This window comes from Halichoeres trimaculatus, unplaced genomic scaffold (genome assembly GCF_033239565.1).
Source record: "Halichoeres trimaculatus isolate MK-OKI-2021-1 unplaced genomic scaffold, fHalTri1.1 fHalTri1_scaffold_5, whole genome shotgun sequence".
In the NCBI taxonomy this organism is placed as follows: domain Eukaryota; kingdom Metazoa; phylum Chordata; class Actinopteri; order Labriformes; family Labridae; genus Halichoeres; species Halichoeres trimaculatus.
In genome coordinates, this window is record NW_027437183.1 from 28,353,396 (window position 1) to 28,381,136 (window position 27,741).

The 27,741-nt window shown below is 39.2% G+C and overlaps 2 protein-coding genes across 5 annotated transcripts in view; both read left to right on the forward strand.

The window, feature by feature from the left end:
* pdlim5a (PDZ and LIM domain 5a) overlaps positions 1-10,859 on the forward strand; it is a 69,149-nt gene extending 58,290 nt beyond the window's left edge. For all 3 annotated transcript variants that reach the window (XM_074671398.1, XM_074671399.1, XM_074671400.1), the window contains 6 exons: positions 3,333-3,418; positions 6,110-6,311; positions 7,275-7,455; positions 8,389-8,509; positions 8,620-8,735; positions 9,847-10,859. In XM_074671398.1, coding sequence (XP_074527499.1) covers positions 3,333-3,418; positions 6,110-6,311; positions 7,275-7,455; positions 8,389-8,509; positions 8,620-8,735; positions 9,847-9,936 — 796 coding nt within the window. In that variant the 3' untranslated portion in view covers positions 9,937-10,859. The remainder of the gene's footprint in view (positions 1-3,332; positions 3,419-6,109; positions 6,312-7,274; positions 7,456-8,388; positions 8,510-8,619; positions 8,736-9,846) is intronic.
* Positions 10,860-12,544: 1,685 nt separating this feature from the next.
* The window catches only part of bmpr1ba (bone morphogenetic protein receptor, type IBa), an 85,931-nt gene continuing 70,734 nt past the window's right edge, over positions 12,545-27,741 (forward strand). For both annotated transcript variants that reach the window (XM_074671130.1, XM_074671131.1), the window contains exon 1: positions 12,545-12,714. The gene's annotated coding sequence lies outside the window, so the exon portion shown is untranslated. The remainder of the gene's footprint in view (positions 12,715-27,741) is intronic.

Genomic DNA, 27,741 nt, shown 5'->3' on the forward strand with positions numbered 1-27,741 from the left:
ACACTAGTTGACACTTTGAACTGACATTATAGTTGTTAACTTCTCTCTTCTGGTGTCTTGGTGTAGGTTTAGTTAGTTACTGTCCTCCTGTCAGACTCCTGGGATATGAAATGATAAGCAGATGATGAGAACGAAGACTGATGCTGAGCAGCCTGACAGTCTCTTTCCTATACAGAGTACTTAGAATACAGGCTGATTAGCGGAAATCAATGCTAACACAACAATCCACTGAGTGCATTCATCACAATCTTTGTCAAAGCACGGTAGATTGTGTGTTTATTGTTTAACAGTTTGAATATCAATCACGTAGCCTCAAAGCGTTTCTTGTTGTTCTGATTTTCAAAGTCTTTGTACCTGACATTCACAACTACTACATGGTTTCCTCAGTCATTTAACCATTAATCTCTGATGTTTTCTCTGTGTTCAAATCATGCCTTATTCATCTTACTTTTTCTTCCCCTGCAAAGGGTGTCTTGGCACCAGTCGGCCACAGAGGAAGGAGACCCCCTCTTCTCCTCTCCCGTCAATGCAGTCTACGTCTTTAGGTAACAGACTGTTGCCAAATAATTCACAGCTATGATACACCCAATGCAAGTTTTGCCTTTGGAAAGCAACCTCCAGCCAGGCACAAACTGTTTTTCAACTTAACTGACTGTTTAGACTGTTTTTTAACACAAAATTTTTGGATCACACACTAAATGATTCTGTAGGACCACTTGACCACACACTTAATACTTGAGAATATTTCACAGACATAAGATTTTAGAAGTTTGTGGGATCAAACACCTAATCTGCCTGCTGCCTTGGTGTGTATTGCAGTAGCAAACAACCAATAAGAGTATTTGCTTCAATCATACCTGGGTGCAGTTTTGTTCATGTTTGCTGCCTTACGTGTGAGCTGTGACATCTGGTTGGTTGCAGTCTGCTCCTCTCATTGGTTGTTGCACGTTTTCTGTTTGAGGGACTCTGACCTTTCCAGAAAGAACAGGCTCAGATGGGATCAGAGCAGTAAAACAGTCACATTTACACCACTCACTTGAGGACAATTTGGACAAAGAATCAGTTATGACAAGCCCTGAAGCAGGTCCAGTTGTTGGACCATCCATTTGTTGAGTGATGCAAAGCGGGCCCTAAATCCGTCATAAAATACTCCAGCCATGAACCATTTGATGTGGTTCAAAGTAAAGTGTTTGCACAGGTAACATCACAGCAGAGGCACGGTGAACAGCTATAACAGAGCATCTCTTGAGGTGAATTCAGCACATATACAAGTGTGACATTCTTCCTCTATCGGTCTCCATGCCTGTCACTTCCGTCCTCTTGATGTCTGTCACTCTGACGCGACCTCCCTCTTCCTATTCTTTCTCAATCACACTAAACATCCAAACACTACTCATTGTAACTATGGTTGCAGTTGCCATAACACGTGTCTCCCATGGGTCCCCTAACAGCCAGGCACAAGGGGAGGACAGCAGTGATCCAACTGTTGGCGGTGGCTACAAAAATGCATTATGGGTGGAATACGTCTGGGGAGAGATTGTTGGCCCACCCAAGCTCCTCAGCTGGTGTTCATACTTGAAACACACACACACACACACACACACACACACACACACACACACACACACACACACACACACACAGAAGAGAGTTTGTGTTGCTCATAAAGAGGTTATTCATTTAACATCATCTCAGAATGCAGTGGAGAGTTTGAAACCCTTGGGCCACTTTGACTGAAGAGCAAAGATATTTCACTTCTGTTAACCAGGAGAGCTGACATACTTTGTGTCTTCTATAGGAACGAGAAAATAACTTTTATTGGCACAATTCAAACCATATTTTTTCTTTTAACGTAGTTTTGAAGTAATACTTATAATACCTCCTTATAACAAGAAAAGAAAGACAGGCAATTAGAGGATTTGGAGGAATATAGCTGTGCCTTAATTCAGGGGCTGCAGCTTTCAAAGGCTGCATTTGGTGATGAAATGTGCCAGTGTTGTGTTGAAGGCTGTTCCATTTTGAAGGCTCTTCCAAACTGGGCAAAACATGTGTCCTGCTTTTCCCGGGCTGAGGAGGACACAACTACAGGCCTTCCTTCATGGATGCCCAGCATATCCCTCGATTCTTCTAGCAGCATTTCAAACAAAATAGTGATCAATTATTATAAAAAAATATTTAATTTCTGCATAATAATAAGCTGTACAAATGTTAGAAAAAAGGCCTTAACCCTTTACTGCTACTGATAATGCATGCTTCTATTCCCGAAGAGCCAGAACAGGGTTTTTTTGCACCCCCAATGAAAATATAGCAGAGTAAAGTGTAGACAGCTGAAGAATACCTCTGGATGTGTGAGGTCATTCCCTAAATGTCGTCACTCAAACTAGTGTTTTGGCACCATTTGACGAAATCACCACTAAATTTTACTGCTGTGTGTTTTAAAATTACTCAGCCCCTGACCTAAAATTTTGTTTTTATTTCTTGGAGCCAATGCTGCTATGGGCATTAAATCCACTGGTCTCTTCACACGGTAAATGGAGTGTTTAAAGCTCATACTCGGTGATCTCAAGGGGGACATTTAGTGCATCAATTAAAGTGGCAATATGTTTCACCTATTCGAGAAATACTGTTTTTAATGAATGCATAACCCCATGAACAATGTGAAATTAAAGTTGTTGGACTAAACAGGAAGAAAAATCTTGTGGCCTGTCCATCATTATTAGTCTGGCGTCTGTCTAGAGTTCATCTGGAACTTTTGTTCATTGCTCCATGCTGTATTACTCTCCTGTGGTCTCACTCACTTTCTCTTGAGTCATTTAAATTGATATTCTGGCATTGCTTTTGAATGGCTGTGCTGTATATTAGCGCTGTGTGGACCTACTCGTCTCCTATCCATCATCAGCCTGGTGGCCTGGACTCTGTTCTGCTATGACAGAGCCACCAGGGCAACATTTCTGTGCTCACAAGTAGAAAGGCCAGCATGAAGTTGAGTGCTGTAGTGTTTTGGCCGTAGCCGCAGGCTGTGTTTTGGTTGGTACCATATTTGTCTCAGCTCTGTCAGCAGGTAGGTGGTCTGGAGTCTGTCATACTGTATTTTGACAGGAACTTGAAAAATTACTCTGTGCTTTTTTCCCTCTTTCGTTCTTGTCTTTTTTTCCCCCTCGTGGCTATTAGTACATTGAGCTGTAAGAGGACTGTCACTACATAGGACAACTTTAAAGATAACAAAGTGCCTATATCAGCCAGTCTCTGCCTTTGTATGACCCATCACTCAAAGTGAACAGGAATGATCTGTTGCAGTTGTAGCATTTTTTATACATTTTTTTCTCTTACAGTGAAGAAGAAGAGGAAGAGCCAGAACTCAACAGCCATGAGACAGCAGTTATCAAGACAATGATCAAAGGACCAGCTGCGACTCAGGGTAAATGTTGTGTTTGTCTCCTGAACTTTAGTGTTTGTGTCCTTTTAGGAACCTTTTCTGTGGGAACAATACAGTAAGTCTTGTAAGGATAGGATCCAAACTAGAGGGCTCAATACATTTTCTCCTTCTGGAAAATTCTGTTACGTTTAGCCAAAGACTGGGGCTATACACAAAACACATTTACATGAACTGATTTGCTTGTCTCTTTATGGCTGACTCACTAACAATCCTGCCTTTGTTGAGTCGTGAATGAATACAGCATCATACATGAGTTTCATGGACAGAATTACATTTCTATTCCTAGGACAAATTGCTGCATGAAATCTGTGAAATATATTGCTACCAAATCCAACAAACATACATCTGTTTTGCTGTGAGGCTGTGTGTGTGTGCTTTAACCTTAGGTATGTTGTGGATTTTCTTTTTTTTTTCATTAAATTAACTATTGGAGTATAATCAGACTAAGGTGCCTCAACTGTTTTCTTAGCATAAGTCACGGCGTGCACACACATGCCTAGAACGTAGACTCCCCAAAATAGATTCCTTAAATAAACTCTCATTCAGGATTTGAACCAAATCTTTTTTGAAGTCTGAATTTTGAGTGATTAATACATCCCCCACACAGTTAATAAGTGCTTTTTCTCCTTCATAAAATGTTCCAAATCATGGCAAAGTGTAAAACTGATTTACTGCTGTTGGACTTGATGTTGTTGCAGCCAGTCAGGAAGGAAAGGAGCCTTATTTTCCATGGGAAGCGTGACATATGTTGTGAAATAGGTCATTGCAGACTCTTTTTCTTTTCTGGTATTTTTCCTCTGTGGAAGCCCGTTAGCCAGGTGAGAAGGCCCTGCTTTGCCGGTAACACTTCAATGAGTCACACATGCAAGAGTTCTACTCTGAAAGTGGTATTTACTAGAGATAATTGTTGATCAATCTAGTTTTAAAGGCTAGCCACAGAGATGTTTATCACCTCTAACCTGATTTAAACACAATAGTCTCCCAGTCATGTCCGTATAACAAACCTTGTTCATCTCTTCTATACTTGTCCACATTAGCAGGGCTTCACTAATCACAGTATTAAATCGTGAGCAAAAACCCTTTTCTTTTTTTCAAAGCTTTCGAAAGAGAGGAAACCACTACTGCACATAAATTGCAAATGTAGTGATTTACCCAGGGACCTTGGCTTATGAAGATATACTACTACCAGCAGTGTAGTGCTCAAGCCTGAGTGAGCAGCTAACTTATTTTGAATCCAGTCAAAGAAATGTAGGCCTTCACAAAAACCACTCATAAAACAAGCACACACCAAGCTCGTCAGTATTACTGATGAGTTGAAATTTAAACTGAATGTGCCAGATATCTGACTGTAAAAAAAACACTTGTCTTTGAATAAAGCAGAAAATTATGATCTAATGAAATCACATCTCTGGCAGGTGTTGTTTTAGCCTCATTCGAGATTGATGCAGATTTACTGTTTTGAAAGAAAAAGGTCACTCATTGATAGCTTCTGTGACAAAGTTAGCAGCTACAGCTGGTAAAAAAAACACTGCAAATACTGGAATCTGAGGAGTATTTACGTCTTATTTTTTAAAACAATTGTCTTGTTACACATACTAGTACTCATATTAACCTGTGTGGGGAAAAAAGTAATATATCGAGACGTTTAACAAACAAAAATGACACACAAATTTCTTGTTTTGAGTAAAAAAAACTGCCAATGGGGTAGTGACACATTTTTTTCTGCTTATTTGCAATAAGAATAATGTTTTAATAAAAGAAACTAAACAACAACATTTTTCTTACCCCATTGGCTTTTTTGAATTTTTGCATTTATTTTTTTAATGCAGACATTTTCAGCATTTGTCAGGTGACTTTGGATCATATTAAGTCTAACATACAATTCTATACTTAAATGAGACATAAATGTTTTCTTGGTTTTAAGTTTCTACAGCACATGTAGCAATAAGCAGTTGAATGAAAGGTACCTAACAAAAAAAAATGGAGAGTTTTAATTTCTCATTTTACCAAGTGGCTGGAAGCAAAGCTCTAATGCTTCAATGTTTCTCTGTAAGTGAGTGATGCACTATTCATTTTCAAGTTGATGTTATAGCTTAAGAAGAGATGCATCGATGCATATTTAGACTTTCTAAATTAACTTCTTAGCTCTCCCATTGAATAAAACCCTAACTCTGTTTTTTGCTTTAGCACACACACTCCAACATGACATGTTATGGTTAAGTCCCAGTACCGCACCATTCACACACTAACCTAAACACACCTCCGTACACAGTGTGGAGATCAAAGGCCAGGCTACACGTGTTTAACCAGGTGTCTGGTCTTGAGGTGAAGGAATGTGTTGGTGGTCCAGGATTGTGTATATGTGTGTTTGGTCATGTTTGCATGCACATATGTCATAGTAATGTTAAAATAAATAAATAAATAAATAAATAAATAAATAAAAAGATGTGAGGGAGACTGGTGTAGAGAATCTATAGCCATGATACCAGCTGTATATTCCACCATGACACCTGCTGGGAGTGTGACAGAGAGGTCAAAGGTCAAATAACTTACACACCAGGAAAGAAAACATACACACGCATGCACACAGACTCTTTATCTATGCATCTGCTGGTATTTGCTTTTACTGTCTCAGCTTCTTAACCAACACAGCTTTTCATCCATCTGCTCAAGGTTACAGTCCAAAGACTGGACTGATCACACCCTCTTTTGGAATGAAGGGTAACGGAGGTCCTAATGTCCCAAGGGGGCCTGTCCCTGCCCGACCTAAACCTCAGCCCCACCCTAAAGATGAGGACACTCTGGTCCAGATGGCAGAACACATCCCTGCGGGAACTCGAACACCCATGTGTGCCCACTGCAACATAGTTATCAGGTGATGGTCAAATGTTAAATAAAGTGAACTTGAGAACTACAGCAGGTAAGAGCTGTCTGCTAGATGTGATCATACTGTAGTTTCACTGGGAGGCTGAGTTAACAGGAAATCCTCTAAGGATAATAAACCTTTAGATCAGCATTCTACAGAACAAAGATAATTAGGAGGATAACTCCATTGTCCCTGTCATCAAGAAAAAGAGGCTGTCGTGATAGTTTCATGTCAGAAAGTCCACATGCAAGGTGTTGAGTTCCATCACATCATGATGATGTACTGCTCACACAGGAATAATCAAAAAGGACACAAGCCTGGCTGCACAGACAGGCTTTTCTACTCAGGGGAATTAAACTGGGAAAGGAAAATATGTCCATGTCTCAATTATTCAGTATCACAGGAGCCACTTGGGATAATTAAATCCATTACAAGTTTATAATCTGCGTATGAAACAGAAGAACTATGAATCTGACAGTTGATAAGGGGGTTTAGTTTCACCTACAGTTGATCAAACTGTATGCATCAGATACAAACTACTAACTAATGACTCTCTGTGTCCTGTTGCTGACTGTTTATCTTTCAAACAGTGTAACCTTACATTACACTTGAGGTAGATTAGCTTACATGCTAATGATTACCAAGCCTGGACCTCTGTCAAAGGAAGCTCAGATAAACACAGCTCTTGTGTTGAGGTAATACGTCTCTGTTGTTTTCCCACTTAGCCTAATCACTGGGAAGACGGTGCCAAGATGCTGTGTGAGGGGAGGCAGAGTCCTGCAGTCACAACTCTAAATAACCAATGTGTAGTCGGCCGGCACCCATTTTGGGTTGTTGTCATTAGATTGAACTGGTGTTATCAGGGATCATCAGACTCATAGACAGTATCTGGTGATAGCAGTTTGTGGTTTTCCTCTTTGCCATTCAGTGACTGTGATGTTGATCCTCTTCTTTAATGTCTTTATTTCTCAGGGGGCCATTTTTGGTAGCAATGGGGAAATCATGGCATAAGGAGGAATTTAACTGTGCCCACTGCCGTACATCTCTGGCAGATACAGGCTTTGTGGAAGAACAGGGATCTGTCTATTGTGAACACTGCTACGAAGAGTTCTTTGCTCCAACATGCAGCCGCTGCCAGACCAAGATACTGGGGGTGAGTTGATGTGAAGAGAAATGAAGCAGCTTTGTATATCTGTATTATGATCACTGTTAAGCAAACAGCTTCCAGCAATGAGTAGTTTTAGCCGCAGCTTTAAGACCAAACCATAAAAGTGAATAAAATGTTCCAAACATATTTTAAAAATTGAAGCATCTCAGCTTCACTCCCAAACATGCAGCTTCAGAGGGCTAGCGAAGGAAAGTTTAGGTTTAGTGAATATCTGTTGTGACCACCCCTTAACATCAGGAATGTGGGACATGTTTGGGTGTTAAGAAAATTAGGCTTAGATGCCTAAGGGACTGCAGGTGTAGTATGAACCCAGAGTGACAGGAAGCAGAGATCTCTGCGCTCGCCACAGCTCTGACATTCATCCCTCACGTGTTCTAACCTCTTTAGCCTCAATCCCTTTCAACCCTCTACTTCTCACACATCTTCAACCAGATTACTGCTTCTTATTAACCTGTTTTCTCACTCCCTCTCCTCTAATCCTTCATTGACTCCGGCCCACCAACTTTCCATTGATTCCCTGTCCTGCCTTGTTCTCACAGTTCAAGGGTGGGAAAGAAAGCAGTTTGTCTTTTTTAAGCTGGGTCATGTGGCCTCCAAGGAAAAAAAGAGATTTAAATATGGCATGAGAAAAGGTCAGACTGTAGGAAGAGCTACGCGTTTCTGTAAAACAGGTCTAAGCTTGAAAAATACAAAAACATTTTAACCACTTATAATTGGGGTTCCACAAAGATCAGATCTGGGCTCTGTCTCATTTACAGTTAACATGATTAATACTATCTCTTTAGCCACTACTCCCCTTTCACCTTCTGGTGTAGAGAAAACTTTCTAGACACTGTAATCAAAACACAAATAAAGTTGGTTTACCCATAGTTTGTCTGACAAGTCCAAGTAACGGCACTGCTTGCATTTTGCACCCAGGAGGTGATAAATGCCCTCAAGCAGACATGGCACGTCTACTGCTTTCTGTGCGCTTCCTGTCAGCAGCCCATAAGGAACAACACCTTCCACCTGGAGGATGGAGAACCATTCTGTGAACAAGGTAAGTAAGAAACAAAGACCTGAGAACTAAAGACACATGATAGGGTCTGGTGATCAGAATCTATGGGTTGGTCAGTTCATCTGTGCCCTCTCATTTTGTCCCTCAAAAAGACTTCTACACCTTGTTTGGGACCGGCTGCCATGGTTGTGAGTTCCCTATTGAGGCTGGGGACAAGTTTCTGGAGGCCCTTGGTTACACCTGGCATGACACCTGCTTTGTCTGTGCAGTAAGTGGAGGCTCTACAGTGTATTTGCAGTAAAACCTAGATCAAGGGTCTGCAACCTGTGGCCTCATGCGGCTCTTTGACTCCTTTGCAGTGGCTCCTTGTAACTTAAAAAAAATAGTGAAATAAGGAATTTTAGTTTTTCTTTCAAAGGGATAATGATGATGATTAAAGTCATTGGCAATGTCAATGACTTCCACTGTCAATAAAGCCTACCATGGCTCTACTTCACCCCCTACAACATCAACAGTCCACCAACTTTCCATGCACCTGTGGCTAACCTCAAGTTTTACACCCAAAGTAAGATAAATAAATTAACAAAAAGACAAACAAAAATACAGATTATAATTCTGAGTGGATGCATTCATTTAACTGCCAATGTTATATACATGCTTGATACATAGAAACATTGGCAGACAACTGTAAAATGTTGAGTTGAGAGATACTAGCAATATATGCTATCAAATCCAAGTTTTGTTTCAAAAATGTTGAATTTTTTATTTATTTTAAAAACTGTTTAAATATTTGGAATACTCTGTACATTTTTTTTTTTGTAAATTTTGAATTCTTTTGATTTTTGCAACTTTTTGAATGTTCAAAAATGTTAGAAATCTCCACAAATTTACTAACGTCAAAAAATATTGAAATTTTTGATTACTTTTTATTGTTTTATCTTCAAAAACATTTGAAAGGTTTGCAAACTTGTTAAAAACAAAAAAAACTAAGACATCACATTTTTCAATTTAGCTAATTCAAAAAACTTTTAGTTTAGATAATAATTCACTGGATTTTAACTCTTTATAGAATTCATACACTATGTAGTTTTACAGTATTGTGAAGGTAAGTAGATTGTGTGGCTCTTGAATGACTTTAATCCAGGTTAGCTGAGGCAAAATGGCTCCTATTAAAGTAAGGGATGCAGACCCCTGACCTAGATGCTCATATCTGTTGGGCCTGCATGGCTGGAAAGTAAGGGACTCAGTGAGTCAGTTTCTCAGTGTGACTTTTATGATTTTCTCCTAAAGAAGAGTAATTTATATCAGGGTGGAGTTACAATATGACTTCAAGAGCTCTCTTTGTAACCTTTCTGTGCTTCTGTGTCTGTTGTTCTCAGGTGTGCTGCACCACTCTGGAGGGCCAAACCTTCTTCTCCAAGAGAGACAAACCTCTTTGCAAGAAACATGCACACACAATAAAAATATAAACCTTAAGGCCATTCTTCAGCTTTCTAGCTTTACAGTTACAGTTGGTGATGTAGAGCTGCCTCCTGACTGTTCATACAACCATAAAACTCAAACAAAGCTCAAACGGGTAGAGGTAAATCTTGCAGGTCAGGATCAGTGGGACATGCTATGTATGCATAAATGTCATGTTTATGTCTAAGGATGCTGATCTATCATTGAACATAAATTCAGTCATAAGTCATCTGCTTTTTACACTCAACAAGTCTTTTTTTTTAAATCATGAATGAAAATGTGCAAGTGTATAACCACCAAATGGTGCAGTTTGTGTGTACTATAATGACAGAAATTCCTCCAAAATAAACATTTTTTGACTTCATTAATTCTTCATTGAGAGCTCACCAAGAGCAATATGAGTTGACCCACAATACTGTGTCAAATCTCAATTCAACAGGATGCAATATCAAAAACAGAGAGAGGGAGATATTTGACTATAAGTTTTTCAGCAGGCTTCTATTTCTGTCTTTGTTGATCCAAATTAAACAAATATGACAACCCGCCTCCAAGACAGGTTCAGAATGACATTATCCTTAAAAAAACAACTTTTGGTTGAAAAATCATTTGATATCTTAAAAGACTAAACAGCACAATAATCTGCCATGAAGAAATGGCAAATTTGTTCTTTTAAAGACCTAGGCATTAATTTGGGTTAATGATGAAAGCTGCAGTCTTTCATTATTGCTTGAAGTTATTCTTTTTTTGGCTGATAATATATTTTTGATTTCCATCTGTCACATAAAATGGCACTGTGAAAATATTTCTTATCTTAAAAACATATATGTCAGTGAGGCACTTAATAAAAACAGATATATGTATTTTACTTTTTCTATTCAACATGCTCTCAAAAACTGATAAACATGTAACAAAATATAAAGCCAAAATTAATAAGTACAAATTTCTTGCTCATTTGAGTATTATAGAGTTTAATTCATTAGATACATGATACATTTTTTCCTCATTTTTATATGAATTTATTTTGAATATAATCTTTCTTTTATTGTTATTTCTGCACCTTCTGACCACAGTACAAACTAGTTTCATAAAGATAACTAGCTTTTTCTGGCCTGCCCTGTTGTAAGGCAGCTCAAACATGGGTATTACAATTCTTTAAGTTAACTGTATATTTCTGTTTGTTTATAGAGAGGACTAATGTCTTATCTGGTTTTATTGTTAATTGTTGGATAACTGGGATTTTATTTTCAGGGAAGTCAGCTTTTTTTTTTTCACTTGACCTCTAACCATCCCAAAATATTTCTTGGGAGATATTTACTTTTAATTTTAGCTGAGGACACAGCTGATCTTATTTTCCAAACACAGGAACACATGAACTCAAAACTCCCTCTTTTTGTTGTCTCACAAAATTATAATGAAAGAAAGCTTCGTTTCTACTGTGTGATATGTTTGTGGGTTTTGTATTGTGCTCAATGGCAAACATGGAACATAATGATCAATTCTCACCTTGTAACACTATCTCAAGTGATATAAGCTGACTAATAAATGATGCGCTTTCAACCTCTCAGAGAAATATCCTGTTTCTTTGTTTGCTTTCTCTTCTTCCAGTGTAAAACTATCTTAGCATACTAAACTTCCTGTATTATTACTTGAGAGAGCACATGGCAGCACAGACGAGCCCACTTAAGCAGTGTGAAATGCTGATTGCAACGCGTGTCTCCACCATGCTGAGAAAGGTCAGAGGAGTCAGAGATAGAAAGAGAGGTGACGGGGATTCTGAGACAGAGAGAAGCTGGAGGAAAGAGCAGATTTTAGTTTAAGAAATGGAATCAGTATTCAATAGACAAAGCAACTAAGCAAAACGCTCATGAGCATTAAAATTGCATATACTCCAAAGGAAAAGGAAGTTGAAAAAGCAAAGAATGGAATGTCTTCGCTGTATTTTTTGTTCTATTGCAGTTTCAAGCAAGCATTTGAGAGATGGGAAGATGTTTTCAGTAATTTGTCAGAGCAATGTAGTCAAAAAAAAAGTGAAATGTCTTAAAGTTGCAGCTGGATGTATGTAGTTAAAGCACTGTTTGGACTGAATAGTTCCCAGTGTTTCGTGACATTCCTTAAGTTTTACAATGTGCTATTTTTTCACGATTTTAACAACTGCTAGCTCATAAGAAAAGATTAGACTGACTACAAACTGATTTCATATGGTTGAATACAGAGGACTTTCTTTTTAAAATATTTTTTCAGTCAATGTCCACACGCAGTTGAACAAAACATTGAATAATTTGCAAAAGAGTTGGAATAGACTTCATTTTTCCACTTTGAAGTTGAGACCGCTGTAATATCTGAACAATGCATTAGTCAATTAAAAACACGATAGTCCTCTTTTTTGACTAACACATAATGGAAACTTCCACGGTTTTAAGGTGAATTGTTTTGAGTGCTCAAGAAAAGGCAGTCAGGTATTGTCAGTTCATTATTCATTAGACACTTTAAAGACACTTAGTAGCCTTATGATCCTTTTAGAGGATGTGTCTTCATTCACTTCTCTAGCTAATGCACTCCGTGGCACTTAGCACCCTTCATGTTGCTGAGCGAGTTTTAGAGGTGCGGAGACACGGAGCGTGCGCGCGCGTGTCTGAGCGCGTGAGTTGGAGAAAAAGGAGAGGGGGAGAGAGCAGTGGAATGGGAGAGGAGCTACAACTCTAGCGAGGAAGCAGACTGATTAGCATCTGAACCGGGAGTACAGAGAACAACTCTTCCTCCTCATCGAAACAAGACAGCACCTAAAGGTGAGTAATGTTACAGTAGACGCGTGGGACGAATTCAAACTGTTTTTTGGGGGGGGTTTGTGGACTTTTACGTTTCACGTTTGTTTCCTTTTGCAAAAATGTGAGGCATCACCTTGACAAGTTTGACAGACGTTACCCCGTTTTGTTAGCTAAGTGTTGACAGTGTGCTGCACGTGCGGGCGACTTGTTTACTTTTGGTTGCGCGCGACGGAATCAGTTCAGCTCGCTGCGTGGATGCTACGTTTCGGTGTAGCCTCAAGAGTAAAGTTACAACGAAGGAACTTAGGCCAGACTTTTTTTTTAGATATATATTTATCTACGATGTTTGGCTCTGCGTTGTTGCAGGATTGGCCATTCATTTCTGCCTTGAAGACTGTGTTTACCTGACTGTCGTGACTATCGTGAAGGTAACCTAAAAGTATACCGAAATGCACAAAATAGAGCAGTTTTTACCCGAGTCCAATGTATCCTTTACACGGATGGAAACATGATGCTGTTGTCCGATTGAGAAATACCTCCTTGATGATGCTGCGTTGCTCTTACTAAAGTTTGTTGTCATGAAGTGTTTGAATAGTGAGGGACGAGATGTGGAATTAGTCTTATTTTTCCCTGTGTGGTTATTTTCACAAGGACACCAACTAGGAAATTGCAGTTGTATCTACCAAAAGTAACGGACAGAAGTTGTTTTACATCAGGCACAAAACTGTGATCATACATTCCCAGAGATGATCAGTTTTGAAGTTTTTGCTAGTATCCACAATCATCTTAGTATCTCACAGCTTGGATGCAAGACTCTGAAGTAAACTTTGAAATGTACAGATACCAACACCAGCAGTGTTAATGCAGATGTGACATACAGGATGAGGCATGATGCCTTTAACTGTTTCAAATTCATGAACAAACTAAGATTCTTCCTGAGAACCTTGTTTTGGCAAAAAAAGAAAAGAAAAAAAAAAGAGTAGATCCTGTGACCCAGGGCTTAGGTTTTGCGACCTGGTGAAGTGAGCTGCCCTTTTCAGGGACCCAGAAATCATTGAAAAGTTAAATTGAGCCTCAACACAGCCTCAAGCGCTGACTAACCTACAGCCCAGTATTCCCTACGCACCCCACTTATACACACAGGCATGCACAGGGTATTCAACTCTCCCTCAGAGTCCAGTAACCAGGTCCAGGTGTTTGTCAGTGTGGGTTATGACAAGAGTATATCTGTATGCGTGTATATGTGTGCATGTGAGGGGCGTGCATGTGTGAATGTATAACCAGATGGCATAATACTGTGGCTCCAAATCTTACCTCACCTCATCTGAGGGGTCCGGGGGCAGGAACACCAGGGACCCATGCAGGAAAACACTCAGCAAATATGAATGAGAGAAGCAGAGATCCAGATGTGTGTGTGTATGTGTGTGTGTGTGTGTGTGCGTGTGTGTGTGTGTGTGTGTGTGTGTGTGTGTGTGTGTGTGTGTGTGTGTGTGTGTGTGTGTGTGTGAGAGAGAGTGCATGGGTTTGTGTTTGTGTACCGTTTTTCTTGTTTGTCAATCTCCTAAGTGAAAGCAGTTGTTGAAGCTTTGCTGGGAACAGCAGTCTTTTTATAGTTGGGGACCATATCACGCAAATCTGAGAGACAGCCACATTCTCAATTGGCTGTGTAATTGAGTTTCACAAAGCAACTGTAAACAAAATTTCCTTCATCTGCTCTTCTTGTGATTGTTTGTGTGCTTGTGTGTGTGAGTGTGAGTGTGTGTGTGTACGTGTGTGTGGAGAAGAGGGAGAAAGGCTAAGTGAAACACTTAACAGCTTCAGACACCTCGTGATGTGAGGCAAAGTGTCTGACTCTGAAATTCACATCACTCTGCTTGAGCTTAATCTGCAGGCCAGGAGTGGCACGTTTACAAAGACTGAGGAAATTTTTGTCAATCTGAGGAGAAGATGAGCATAAAACAAGAAACCTTCAAACAGAAAATGTGAAGAGATGTTTTTTTTCAAGTTATAGTATATTGACTCACTGCCTCAAGTGTGTCGTTACTGGAGCTGGAATCCAACTTAAAAACTGTTAATACCTCAACTTCATCTTGGTAGAGTCTTTATTTCAGTGCAGGTAAAAAATAACATCAAAGCAAAATGAATCCAGCATCAAAAGCAATTTTTCATGTGAACCTCATGACACCTCACCAGGGTTGTGATTCTCTAATATCCAATCTCCTCAGGTTAGAGATGGAGCTGATAACAACCACAAAAGATAACAGCCGTCACCCTGAGGTCTCCTTCCACAAGATTTACCACTCTTTCTTAATAACATTGTCAGTGTGATTTACAGAAAAACGTCACCATAAATCTTCACCTGAGTTCTGAAACATGCGTGAAAAATTCTTTAAAATCTTTAAGAGTTGCCAAAGTGAAGAACCCAAAAAGATCAGCAGGCCTTAAATTATTTTCTCTTTATCTTGTTGCCAACATTTTGTTTACGTAGATAGTTGTGTCTCAATCCCCTGTTGCTCTGGACAGAAATACTTAGCTAAAATAGCACAGATACAAAAAACAGAACATGAACATTTTCCACTGGACCAAACAAGCTACAATTTGTGACTTTTCTTTTACTCTCACTTCAGGAACCTCTAAATAATACTTAATATGAAACAATGTGACCAGTACTTTGCTGTTCTTCTCATCTCATTTCAGTGCTTTATTCCCAAGATCTTAGTCCCAAACATGTCTTGACCAGCAAGACTCAAGAGACCAAAAATGTCCAAGTATCTTAATTTGTTCCATCTGGACCCGGCTGAGGCCCATGCAAATTAGTAAACACACTGATTATTGTGATATCTAGGAAATGTAAGCACTGGTTGATTTACAAGTGACAACCTTTTAGGCATTCCCTGAAGTTGCCATCAGCACAGCACAAATGAGTGTATCTAGGCCTGTCACGATAACAAATTTTGCTAGACGATAATTTTACAAAATATTATTGCTGATAAACAATACTATTGTCAATATTATTTTGATTTTTTCCCCCATTTTTTCATTGATGTAATTATGATAAATGAGATGAGTGAGTACACCATATCGAAAGCAAGAAACTTTAATTTCTAGAGTATTTAACTGTAATTAAAAGGTCAGGATCTTTTAAATAAAATAAATTAAACAAAATATAATAAATTTAACAAACAAGAAAGAGAAAAAAATACAATGAAAATGAAATGGACTCTCTTTTAGAAAAAAATACATGTCCATGAAAATAATTAATACTAATCAAAAACAATACAACATAGTCCCTGTCTCTAAAGAAAAAACGAAACTCCAAAAAAACCCCCCAACAATAAAAACTATAGCCTAAATAAAAGGAAGTTTATACAGTTCCTGAATTGTTTGTGACATGTGCTTTTTCCCAGTCAATGGCTACTGTCTGTCAAACATTTTGAACATTTCTGGCTTTCAACCGTATTGAAGGGCTGCATTTCTTTGGCAATGTAGCTGTCTTTGAGCGCCCACCATTTGGGGCTTTTATTTCTATTTACTTTGCCGACCAAAAGCCTCAGTAAGAGCGGATTGTCAAAGAACAAGGCTCCGCTGCACCTCCCCTTCTTCTTCTTCGTCGCCACTATTTTCAAACATATGCGACATATCAGCTCATTGGTGTTCATGAGCTCACACTTTGTTCATTCTGATAAAAAACAAAATATTCCCACACTGGGACTGTGGCAGGCGGCTTAAGAACCGTATCTTTGTGCCATCACTCATATTAGCATGTGTTTCCTCCTTACCTTTCAGGACGCTTGCTTCAGCCCTCTCTGTGTGTACGCGCGAGCAGCCCAATCGCAAAAGATGCCAAAGATCGCATTTTTGACAGATGCTCACTCCGCTATAAATCCGCTAAATCCGCTATAGAACCTATGCACCCCGATGTTAGGAAAGATAGATGTCGTCAGCCATCTCTCATTCAGCCTCTTCGGTTGAAAGAGAGGAGGAAAACAAACATGCATGCACGTGTCAGTTTATCGAGGCTGGAATACTTACCGAGGACATTTTTATTTATCGTTGGGTTAATCGATTCATTGATTATCGTAACAGGTCTAGGTGTATCCCATTGTGCTGGACAGGCAGGCTCTCTGGCTCTCACATATCAAACAGCAGAAATCAAGCAGGATTTGTTCAGTTATGGAAGGCAGATGTAGAGGGATGAATTATTGCTTCTCTTACTAACGTTTTCCCCAGGGTGATGCTATTCCTCACAATCTCTCATTGTAGTAAGGTTTGGGGCTATTGTGCGCTTCATCCTGACCAAATCTGACTCTCAGCTGTCAGAGGCTCAAAAATTTAAACAAATGCATCCTTTGATATTCCCTCGATCATATATTTATGTGTGAGAGGAATCTTTGTCTTCACACACATGGATCCCATCAGGTCTTCCTCTGTTGTCTTCTGAAACTGGGATGAGTTAAAAGTTTGACCTTTTTTTTGAAAATGGGAGTCATGATCTTGTGTGTGCTGCTTTTGACATGATCAAACAAGTATGTACTGGGACATGCTTGGGCTCAGAGCCCAAATGTAGTTTTGGTTGTACATCAAACACAATATTCAAACTGTTTTTATGATAAGCAGCTATTTATCTTTCAACCTTTATTCAACCATACCAAAGTATCATCTGCTTTATGAATCTATTCATGTATAGACAATAAATACACTTTTTAACAGTGGGCCAGGTCCAACAAGGAGCAGCTCACAACTTACATTACACAGCTTTAGACAAACCATGAAATGAGTCTGGTAGAATCAGTTCCCATCGGTTCTTTTCTGGTGATTTCAAACAGAGAGAGAAGTAAAATGCAACTACCTTTAATTCACAGGATTAGAATTAGTCCTGGAACATGAGAAACCCAGGAATGGATTAGATATAGTGAGAAGGTGTTGGGGTCTTGCTCACCTCGTCCTGCACTACAGACCTTTGCTCTTTTAGTCCTAGGGCTGGGTATTGCTAAGAACCTCATGACTTGATTCAATTTTGATTCTTTAGGTTGCGATTTGATATCGATTCAATTTGATATTGATTTAAATGCCTTGTTTGTTGATTTTCATGTCCTATGTGAACATATGTTGTATGTCACCTCCTCTTTCGGAGCAATAAAACAACCCAAATGTCAGACTTCAAATCTGAGGGATCTGGCTTTATGCTACTGCTGCGGCTTTGGCTGCCTTTTTTTGTTGTTTGGTCTCTCGTGGCCCTCGTCCACACATCGGGAACAACACGCACACACACACACACACACCCCATTTGCCAGGAGATGAATCGACTCAGAGGATTTGCTGAATCGATATTGAATTGGGCGAGGAAATATTTCGATGCATCGGCTCATCAATATTTTTACCCACCCCTACTTAGTCCCTATTTCCTCTCAGATTAATGCCTGCCAGGAATGAGATGCAATGGTTATAGATTAATTTTCTGAAAAATGATGCTAACATGGCAATGTGCAAAGTCTGCTGATGTTCAGTTTGAAGCAAGAGTACAAAAATTCACCCCCCGTACAGTGGGTACCGGTAGTGAAATTTAGCGACTCAGACAGGAGACATTTTATGAACCAGGCTGTAAATAGGTTAATTTCTTCTTTGAAAATGGCTTTTTTTGGCTTGGTGTTCATATGACTTCCGCTACTTCCGGAGCCAGTCTCAAACGGACACTCGAGAAACAGCAGATTTTAATCACTTCCGCATTGTCTCATATTCTCATACCAGAGGTTGCTGCTTGGTACAAACACCTGCGACACGCCAAAACATTTCTCAATGTAGCAAAGCGTTGAATACCTGGAGAGCCATTTGCTTGACACTCTCTGCTGATGATTTTCCGGTTTTAAGAGTGACTCCGTTATCCGGCGACTTTTAGTTGAATGTTTTTAGCCAATCACAATCAGGTATGCTAAATGGCTGAACTAGCTTGAAATGATTTCAAAGCATGTAGATCTGTTGGTCAAACAGACCAAGAACAGTTAGTGTACCGTTAGCCACTCATTTGCCAACATTTGGATTTGTAGACTTGATGAGTTGATGGGTATGATGAATATAAATGGCTCCACGACTGATCCCTGTGGCACACCTTTGACCACAGTATGGAATGTAAGAGTCATCCCTTGCATCTGCGTAGATCCTGATTTACTTTTTTAGATAAAACCCATTTTTTTTGTTCAAAGTCCACGGTTATTTAAATGAAAAGAGAGAGAAGGGTGTTAAAGGAAGAAAGTATTTGAACTGCAGCTGAGGCACAGTTATGTTCTAAATTTGTATGTTAGTGTTATTTTTCAGGCTAGTTGTTCATGTGAGGTGATGTTTGATGTGATACGTGTGGAGTGCATTTGCTTAAAGCTAATCTACAGTTAAAAACAGATGATGAAGGAAAAGAGCAGCAGGATCCTAGCCGACTGGAACATTTGCTTACTGGGTTGATGCTGGTGATATCAGTGATATTTACCTGTTCAAGTTTAAACTGATGATGTGAATTAAGTGATGTGAATTTCAGTGCACAGCATTACGGTGGAAGGGTGACCAGGATTTAAAACTTAGTGCAGTTTGTAGATGAGACATGTATGTATCTTCAGGTCTGTGCTTTCAGTCTTATCATTTCATTACCACGTCATGCTGCCTCAGAGTCCCATTATTCTAATCTCCAGCTCCATTACAGTCCTGCCTCCCCTCAGGGTGGACATCTAAACACACAGCCTCTCCTGATCTCATGATGGAGTTATTCTGTCCCTGTGCTCTATAATTCACGCAGGGTGCACAGTTCAGACGCTCCTCCCTCGGTGTTCCCCTTCTTCTTTCTTTTGAATGATGTGACAGAGTTGGCATCAGCACCTAGAGAAACAATACTTGAAAAGTCCCAGCCCTCTGACAAGCAGATCATAGTAATCAAGAGATCACTATGACTGGATGATGTGGCTCAGAGTGAAGCTGCTGGCTACAAGACTGCAGAGAGCAGCGTGGGTCGATAATGTAAAATATGTTTAAATTATGATTTATAAGCCTGGCTGGAAGCCCACAGCTTCAGTTTAGGCCTCTGTCCCACAGGGCGGATGTTAAAACATACTACCAGCCAGCTTCTGAGCTCATTATTGGGCTGTTTTTTCTCACTTCCCTCTAACTCACACAGGTCACACAGCCTGCACACCCCTCCATAGACTCAGTTGTCCTAACCTTGGCACACTTTGGAACTGTTCACATCAGCCAATTTATTAGAATTACTTATCAGTTAGTGCTGATTTTTAATAAACCTATAAATCACTTTTTTCATGTTCCAAAGAATGAAACTGAACAGTCCTGATCACAAACATAAAGCAGTTGAGCCCTGAGGTTGCTCCTACCAGTGTATGTTTAGCTTTGAACTGTGTTGCTGTTCTTTATTTGGTCGACCCTGACTCTGTCTCCTTGTGTTTGGTTTGGCTCAGCCCTCCCTCAAGTAATCACTGGGCCTGCTGTTCACTCCGAGGAAAAAGAAGAAATGATGGAGTGATGAGTGTGCTACTTAAGGAAAAGAGAGGGCGGAATAGGGAAAGATAACATCTGGATCCACTTTGGGACAATTTCATCCCTCCTGCCCTCCAAACCCGAGACCCCCAATTTTCACGGTGCCTCCTTTTGAGGTGCCATTCCATCAACAAAGGGAGAAATATTTGCCTACGAGCGAGTGTCAATGTTAAGTTTCAGGAAGTACCCTCATCTCTCGGTCTAGACATCCCCTCATGAGTGAAACTTTTTGAACTGTGACTACATACAGACCTGCTGGCCTGGAAATCAGTCTTATAGGAATGTTTAAAGAGAATATGGAAAGACTTTGTAACAGAGTCAGTTTTTGATGAAGCAGCATCACAGGTCAGTTTCCAGGTGTTTTTCAAAATACAAAGAGAAAGAGACAGATGGAGAGAAATGGCTTCAAGTCGTAACCGTGCCAATTTTTAAATCTCGGAGAATGTCTGAGGCAAGGTTATAATAGTTTTAGATTTGTCATTATAGTTTAGTTTTAGTTAGTTTTTTTTTTTCCTTTACAGTTTAGTTTAAAATTGGTTTTAGAGCAGGCATTCTAGTTTTTATTTAGTTTTGATTTTTGCAACAAGGCTTAGTTTTAGTTTTTTCATACCTATTAACCAGGTGCAGGATTCAAAAAGGTCAGAGTAAATATTTTGTCATACTGTTTATTTTCAAGTCCAACATAGTGCTCACTGCTAAGTCAATGCTGCTGCCTTAAACACAAGAAAATAATATAAACTTAATATAAAAAATATAAACATAAATTATATAAAAATAATGTTAACCTAAATTACATAAATTAATATAAACTAAAACTATATAAAACAATATAATATGAGCTTAAATATTTAGAAACTTGGACTCTAACAAGAAAGACAGACTTAAATACAATTAAAGTCAGACTCACATGCAATTAAACTATTACAGATGCAAACAAGCACATCCCAGTATGTCCCTGTGATGGTGCCGTGCGGCGCTGACAACTGCCGAAAACTGTCGTAAAATTGGTTGGGAAAATGTGTCAGATTAATTTAAATCCTAAAGGCTATTAATATTGTCAAAAACTATATCTAAGGGCATTTTTTCTATAATTTTAGTTAGTTTCAGTTAGTTTTGTGAACACAAGATACAGTTTTAGTTTACTTATCGTTTTTGTTTTCTTTTCTAGTTTTTATTAGTTTGAGTTAACTGCAATGTATTTTAAATTTTCATTTTTGTTTTTAGTTTCGATTTAGTTAACTATTGTAACCTTGGTCTGAGGTCAAAGGTCAGATCCAGTGATGGAAAACCCTGACTTCCTGGTTTTAACGATGGGCTTTATAAAATCTATAGTTCTGTGCTTTGATTCATTTTTGAAATGTTTGAAATCTCAGCTCTCTTTCATTTTGAGCAAATATTCCAGCATCCAGTGTGAAGGTAGCAAAGAGACACGTCAGGTGTCCCAAAGCTGATCAGTTAAAGTGTCAGAAGCAGGCTCTGAAAGAAGTATAATTAGGGGGGAAATATACTGCTGTTAAGTAGTTCAAGGTATTTTTCTGCACCTCTCTGTGATGTGTAGTTAGTTCTTTGTCTCGTGTCTCTTTGACCTTCATCCTTTTTGCTGACATGTCATTCACAGGCATGCATTTATGTTAGCGTGATGAACGACTCTCTTTGATTTGTGCAGATGTTGCTTTGGCTCAGGATGGCGTGTAATGTGCGTAATCAAACTCAGAAGCAACCAGTTGTGATTGTTCTCTATCTATCTGTCTGTCTGTCTGTCTGTCTGTCTGTCTGTCTGTCTGTCTGTCTATCCACTGCTGCACATGAACTCCTCTGTCACATCACTGCTGCTCTGCTGGCTGTTATTTTGTCCACATTGCCCAAGCAGACACCACCTCTCCATGAGGCATAAATTCATGATGGCCCTGTCAATGTGTTTTCCAAAGTCATTATTCCACATTAATGAAATCTGAATGCAGCCAAATCAAATTTGGCCCCTGACATACTCAATCTGATGCACGTGAAATCAAATCTCAGGGGGGTCTGTATCTTCACTTACCCGTCCTGTGGATTTATACATTTCCATCTCACAAAGCAATTACAGTGTGAAGCAGGCCTCTGGGAGTCTTTGTGCTGTGTCCTGTGCAACCCTGTAATGATTACTGAATCAGTTTATCGAGAAATGCAGCAAGAAGTAAACCTGTTGAACACGGACATCTGCTGACAAGGGGATTATTTAAGAATTTTATTAAGGTATAGTTTCTTTACACAGAGATGAGTAACATAGAGTTGGAGGCAGAAATTTGAAGATCAGGATGTTAAACTTAACAATGTCATCATGGTGGAAACTGTAGAGAGATGGTTTCTACTTGCAGATGTTCTTATGTAATATAAAAATGAAAACAAGACAAAAATAAATAGATGACAGTGACCTAATGACATACAGAAAATCAACTCTACCAGATCAGGGGAACTTTGAAATGCTAATGAAAAAACTGGACAGAGACCCACATACCAGATGACCCTTGTGAGCCCAGTGTAGCACTGGTACATTCAAAGCCAGATAAGACAGATTAATCATTCTTTGTACATATAAAATCTGGGGAGTTACACTTTGATGTCGTGTTTCTAACATGTCTCAGAGCCCTGTTTCCTCCCACTAATGTGATTGCAGAAATCCAGTATAAAGACTAAACAACAAAAACATCATGATCCAGACTGCAGTTGTTCACATTAGAGCCCGACCGATATGGGATATTTGGGGCCGATGCTGATACTGGGGGCATAAAAAAGCTGATATCTAATATATCAGCCGATATCCGATATATCAACTAATATCTGATATATCGGCTGATATAATAAATTAATTGATAGACACAAAATATATACTGTATGTAATCACAAATCATTGTAATACCCATATGATTCAAGACAGAGACAGAACACTATTGAATTAAAACAAGGTACTTAAATTATAAAATTGTCAACATAAGAACTGTAGTGTAAACCAATGATAAATGAAAACAAGCTGTAAACACAATGATAAATAAAGAAGTCAAACTGTAAACACCTTTAATAAATAAGTCAAACTTTAAACACAGTAAGTATAGAAAAAATTAAAAATGTGAACACACAATGAGCAATTTACACGACGTTAAAACACCGTATTATAGTCTTACATTAGATAATGGTGGACGTGTGAAATAACAGTAGCATTTATCTCTGTTTATCTCACAAAAAAGCAACTAACACGACGTTAAAACGTCACTCTATAGTCTTACATTAGATAATGGTGGATGGAGGGAGCGGGCACTTGGGCAGTGTGCAGCCCAACACACAGACACAGGAACAGGAGTGACAGAATCTCCGCGGAGAAATTTTTTTTATAATCCGCTACATTTTGGCCGATGTTGATAAATCGGTGACAGGCATAATTGACTGGCCCGATTAATCGGTCAGGCTCTAGTTCACATCCCTTCCTACGTTGAATACATGTCATCATGTTTTTTACATTTACATTTTTGAGCAATACAGCCATTACATTTCTGTATTTAGAATTTTCATTTTTTATGGTTTGTTGCACTTTTTTTTTTTAGCAATTTGTTTCGTTAGTCTGGACATAAGTCCAAACGTATTTGAGTTTGGATATCAGGACTGTACTGATGTATCAAAAGTTTTATGCAAAAAATGACCATAGAGCATGTAAAAATGTAAAGATATACTCTGGCAGACTTGGTATGGTAAGTCATAAAGGGTTAACAGGCCCCCCAGATCCCCAATCAACTCCATTATGCAGATGACTCAATGTCACCAAATTATGACTTCATGCGGGGCACATCACTCTGATAAAGTTGGTTTTCCCATGATGAAGTACTGAATTTAAGCTCATTTAAATTCAATCACAACATTTCTCAATCTTTTTTTTCTTCTTTGACTTCCTCTGTCCATTTTATCCGCTTACCAGTATTCTTCTGCACGCACAATTCTCCCTCACGTGTGCTCTTACCAGCACCTCTCTCAGGTTTTTGACCAAACAGGTGTGTGAGTGTGTGTGAGTGTGTGTGAGTGAACCCACAAACTTGCACCACATGCTCGCTGGTTTTATATTCAATATGATATGCCAGGAGCAAGGATTTTACAAGTCGAAACCCTTGAACCATGTCCACTCAGCTTCCTGCCAAATGAAAAAAAAAGAATACCCTGCAGGCCTCCGTACCTGCTATGAATTATGTACCAAGGCGGGCAGTTGGTACCTTTTATACTATGAATACTTCTGGGGTTGACAGGAAGGGGACATGGCAGAATGGGATTGATGTAGTCCATCAAGTGAACTCTGAAAGCTAGCACCAAGTGCTGACTAAGAATGGTGATTTTTTATTTTCGGATTTAACCATCTATTTGTATATAAGGTCAGTGCTGCTAGCTTCATTCAATCTGTGTTACATCTTGACTTTATTTGTGGTGTACGTGGCACCTTTAGAGAATTCTTTAAAAAAATATTACACAGTATTGTTCCTGTGAGACTTTCTAAGAGATTTTTTAAAAACCCTTAGATCAAAATATATATATATATGCCTGGTTTTAATCCACAATTTAAAATGAAAGTTTCTGTGCCAACAAAATTAACAAAAAAGTTCAAATTATTTCTCAATGCTATTTCTCAGCTTCCCAATCTAGTCGTCCAGGACTGGATTGATGTATGGCACGTCGAAGTTCCCGTGACAGCACCATGCCAACCAGAAAAGTATGGCAGTGATCTGACCTTTTCTTGAAGACAATGTTATTTTGCATTAATTTTGTAGTAATGGCGGACACTGGAGCTGGACTAGCGAAGAGAATAGCAGTAAACTACGATTCATATATACATTACTTCTGCTTTTCAAGACAAAAAGCTGCTTTGAACAAAGAAAAGCTGTGTTACAAAAGAAAAGTAGTTTTTTTTGCATCAAAACAAATGCACACCCTGGTAAGAGTCACATCCTCAGGATGGTGGAAGCAAGTACTCATGGGAAATGGTGTCTTTATCCCAGAAAAAAACTTGCTTTTCTGGATAGTCCTTGCAGCCCTTTTAACATAAATGTGCAGTGTGTGTGTGAGTGTTGCAAGAACCTCATGATATGATATGCATCAAGATACTTGGGTCATGATATCACAATATTGTGATATATTGCAATATTCTCCACAGTGAACCATTGGATTGAAATACAACTTTTCTCTTTTATTGTGTTCAAAATAAAGACAAGAGCAGTGGTCCATACTTAGATGCATTCCGATACGATACCGATATTTGTTTTTTTGCTGATATCGGACCGATACCCGATATCAATATCGGACTGGGACACCTCTATCTACTACACTTAACAAATTGAACTTAAAATGATTTTAAACTAACCAACCCAAGAATAGAGAGAGAAAACTGGTGTAAATGGCATCAAAATCTGCATATATACAGGTATAAAATATTTTGAATGTACTGTGTAGTGCTGCACGATTTGGGGAAAAGGTGCGATTTGCGATTGGGTGGACAATATTGCGATTGTGATTGTGCTTGCGATTTAATAAAAAAAGTTGTGTCATGATGAGTCGACAGACTTGCTTGGTTATCATGGAGAAAAATATGAATTGCATGTGCTGACATTGCGATTGCGGTTGCAATAATCATGCAGCCCTAGTACTGTACTATTATATTTATTCTACAGTTTACTGCAGTGGAGGCATGGATAACGTAATGTACTTCCAACCCACCTAAAATATGAATTTTTCTTCGCGCAAAAATATTGATACTAAGAGTTAAAATATAGATATTTTATCACAGGTCAAAATATCGTGATACATTGCCATATCAGTGCTGCACGATTTGGGGAAAAGGTGTGATTTGCGATTAGGTGGACAATATTGCGATTGCGATTGTGCTTGCGATTTAATAAAAAAGTTGTGTCATGATGAGTCTACAGACTTGCTTGGTTATCATGGAGAAAAATATGAATTGCATGTGCTGACATTGCGATTGCGATTGCGATATCCTCTTTTGTGATTACGTAATTGCATGTGCTGACATTGCGATTGCGATAATCGTGCAGCCCTATGCCATATCAATATTTTACCACACCTCTAGTGCAGTGTTGGTCACTAACAGACTGTCCAAAGAGTCTGTTTCCATTCTAAAAAGTGAAATTGAAATTTTGTTTAATTTATTTTGTGTTTGCAAGAAGCCATGTCTGCACACTACCTGACTTTGCAGCTTGTTCTGTGTTTGTTATCTAGTGATTTTAATGGCCAGTACCTTCGCTTTGGAGCCAGAATCGCTTTCTATTCACCCAATGCTGCCAAGTGTCCAACGTTTTTTCCAAAAAACAAGATGGCTGCAGGCAATGTCAGTTAAACCAGTTTCTGTTGGTAAGACTTTATGGTCATTAAATTTGAGCTTAATTTATTCATTAACTCTCCTATCTTTTGAACACAGCAGTAATTTGCTTTTTTTTTTCTACAGCTGCCAAGTTTTATGCAGTGTTTTGTGCATCAGTTCTACTAACACAAGAAAACATGTAGTAAGCTCAGGGTTAATAGGTTGCACAAAGTTTGTTATTGGATTCATTGTGTAGCTGCCAGCTAGCTTACGTGTATCAGCCGCAGACAGAGAAGCAGACAGTGATCAGGAGGTAAGATTTGTTGTGTATTTCCCCGTGTGGATTCAGAGAAGCTGACTATTCAAAGATTCCATTAAGCCACATAAAAATGTTAGGATTTATCACGAACACCACAAAACATCCCACAGTATATTTCTGAAAGCTTACTGACCGACAAGGGCAAATAATTCTCTGTCTGTCCTCTAAATCTTGTTTCTGTGAAGCTCTCGTGTTCCAACATGAGCGGCTGCAGCAGGCTCAGGGATTAATAGTAATGATAGCAGTGCGATGTGATTTCTGCTGCATGTGTCTGCCAATTCCCCTCAGAGGCATCTGTTGCAGGTTTCAGGCACATGTTGTGGTATTAAGGAATTAGCCATAACAAATAACTTCATGCATACACAAACCCTGGTCTGCATACAGTCAAGTTCACCACACAACATGCCACAATAACAACCCCAGGCCACCGTACACATTCACACATGCTTTCTCTTCAGTGTTTGGATCGTGTGAGCTTCAGACAAGTTCTTCTCCTCTTTCTTTCTTTTTCTTTACTCGCTTTGTCTCCTCTGTCCTTTATTGAATCCTAGTGACAGTTGTGTTAAAGAAAGAGCATCCAGGTCACAAAGAGAGTTACCTAAACGTCAGGTTTACATTAGTAAAAGATAAGGTAATAGGACGGGGAACTCCAAGTTGTCAGCGGCTCCCTTTCTCTCGTGAGGAAACACAATAAGGAACACTGAGCTTTCCACTGTTGCCACTGGGTTCAGGTTCTAGCTAATCAACGGTGCACACAACCGTGACTGTTCTGTTCCAGGGGACTGCAGATGGAAGGAGGGAGGGGGTGGACAGGATGAGGGTCCTGCCTGAAAAGAGCACATAGCTGGATGGAGGGAGAAAGAGCACACGA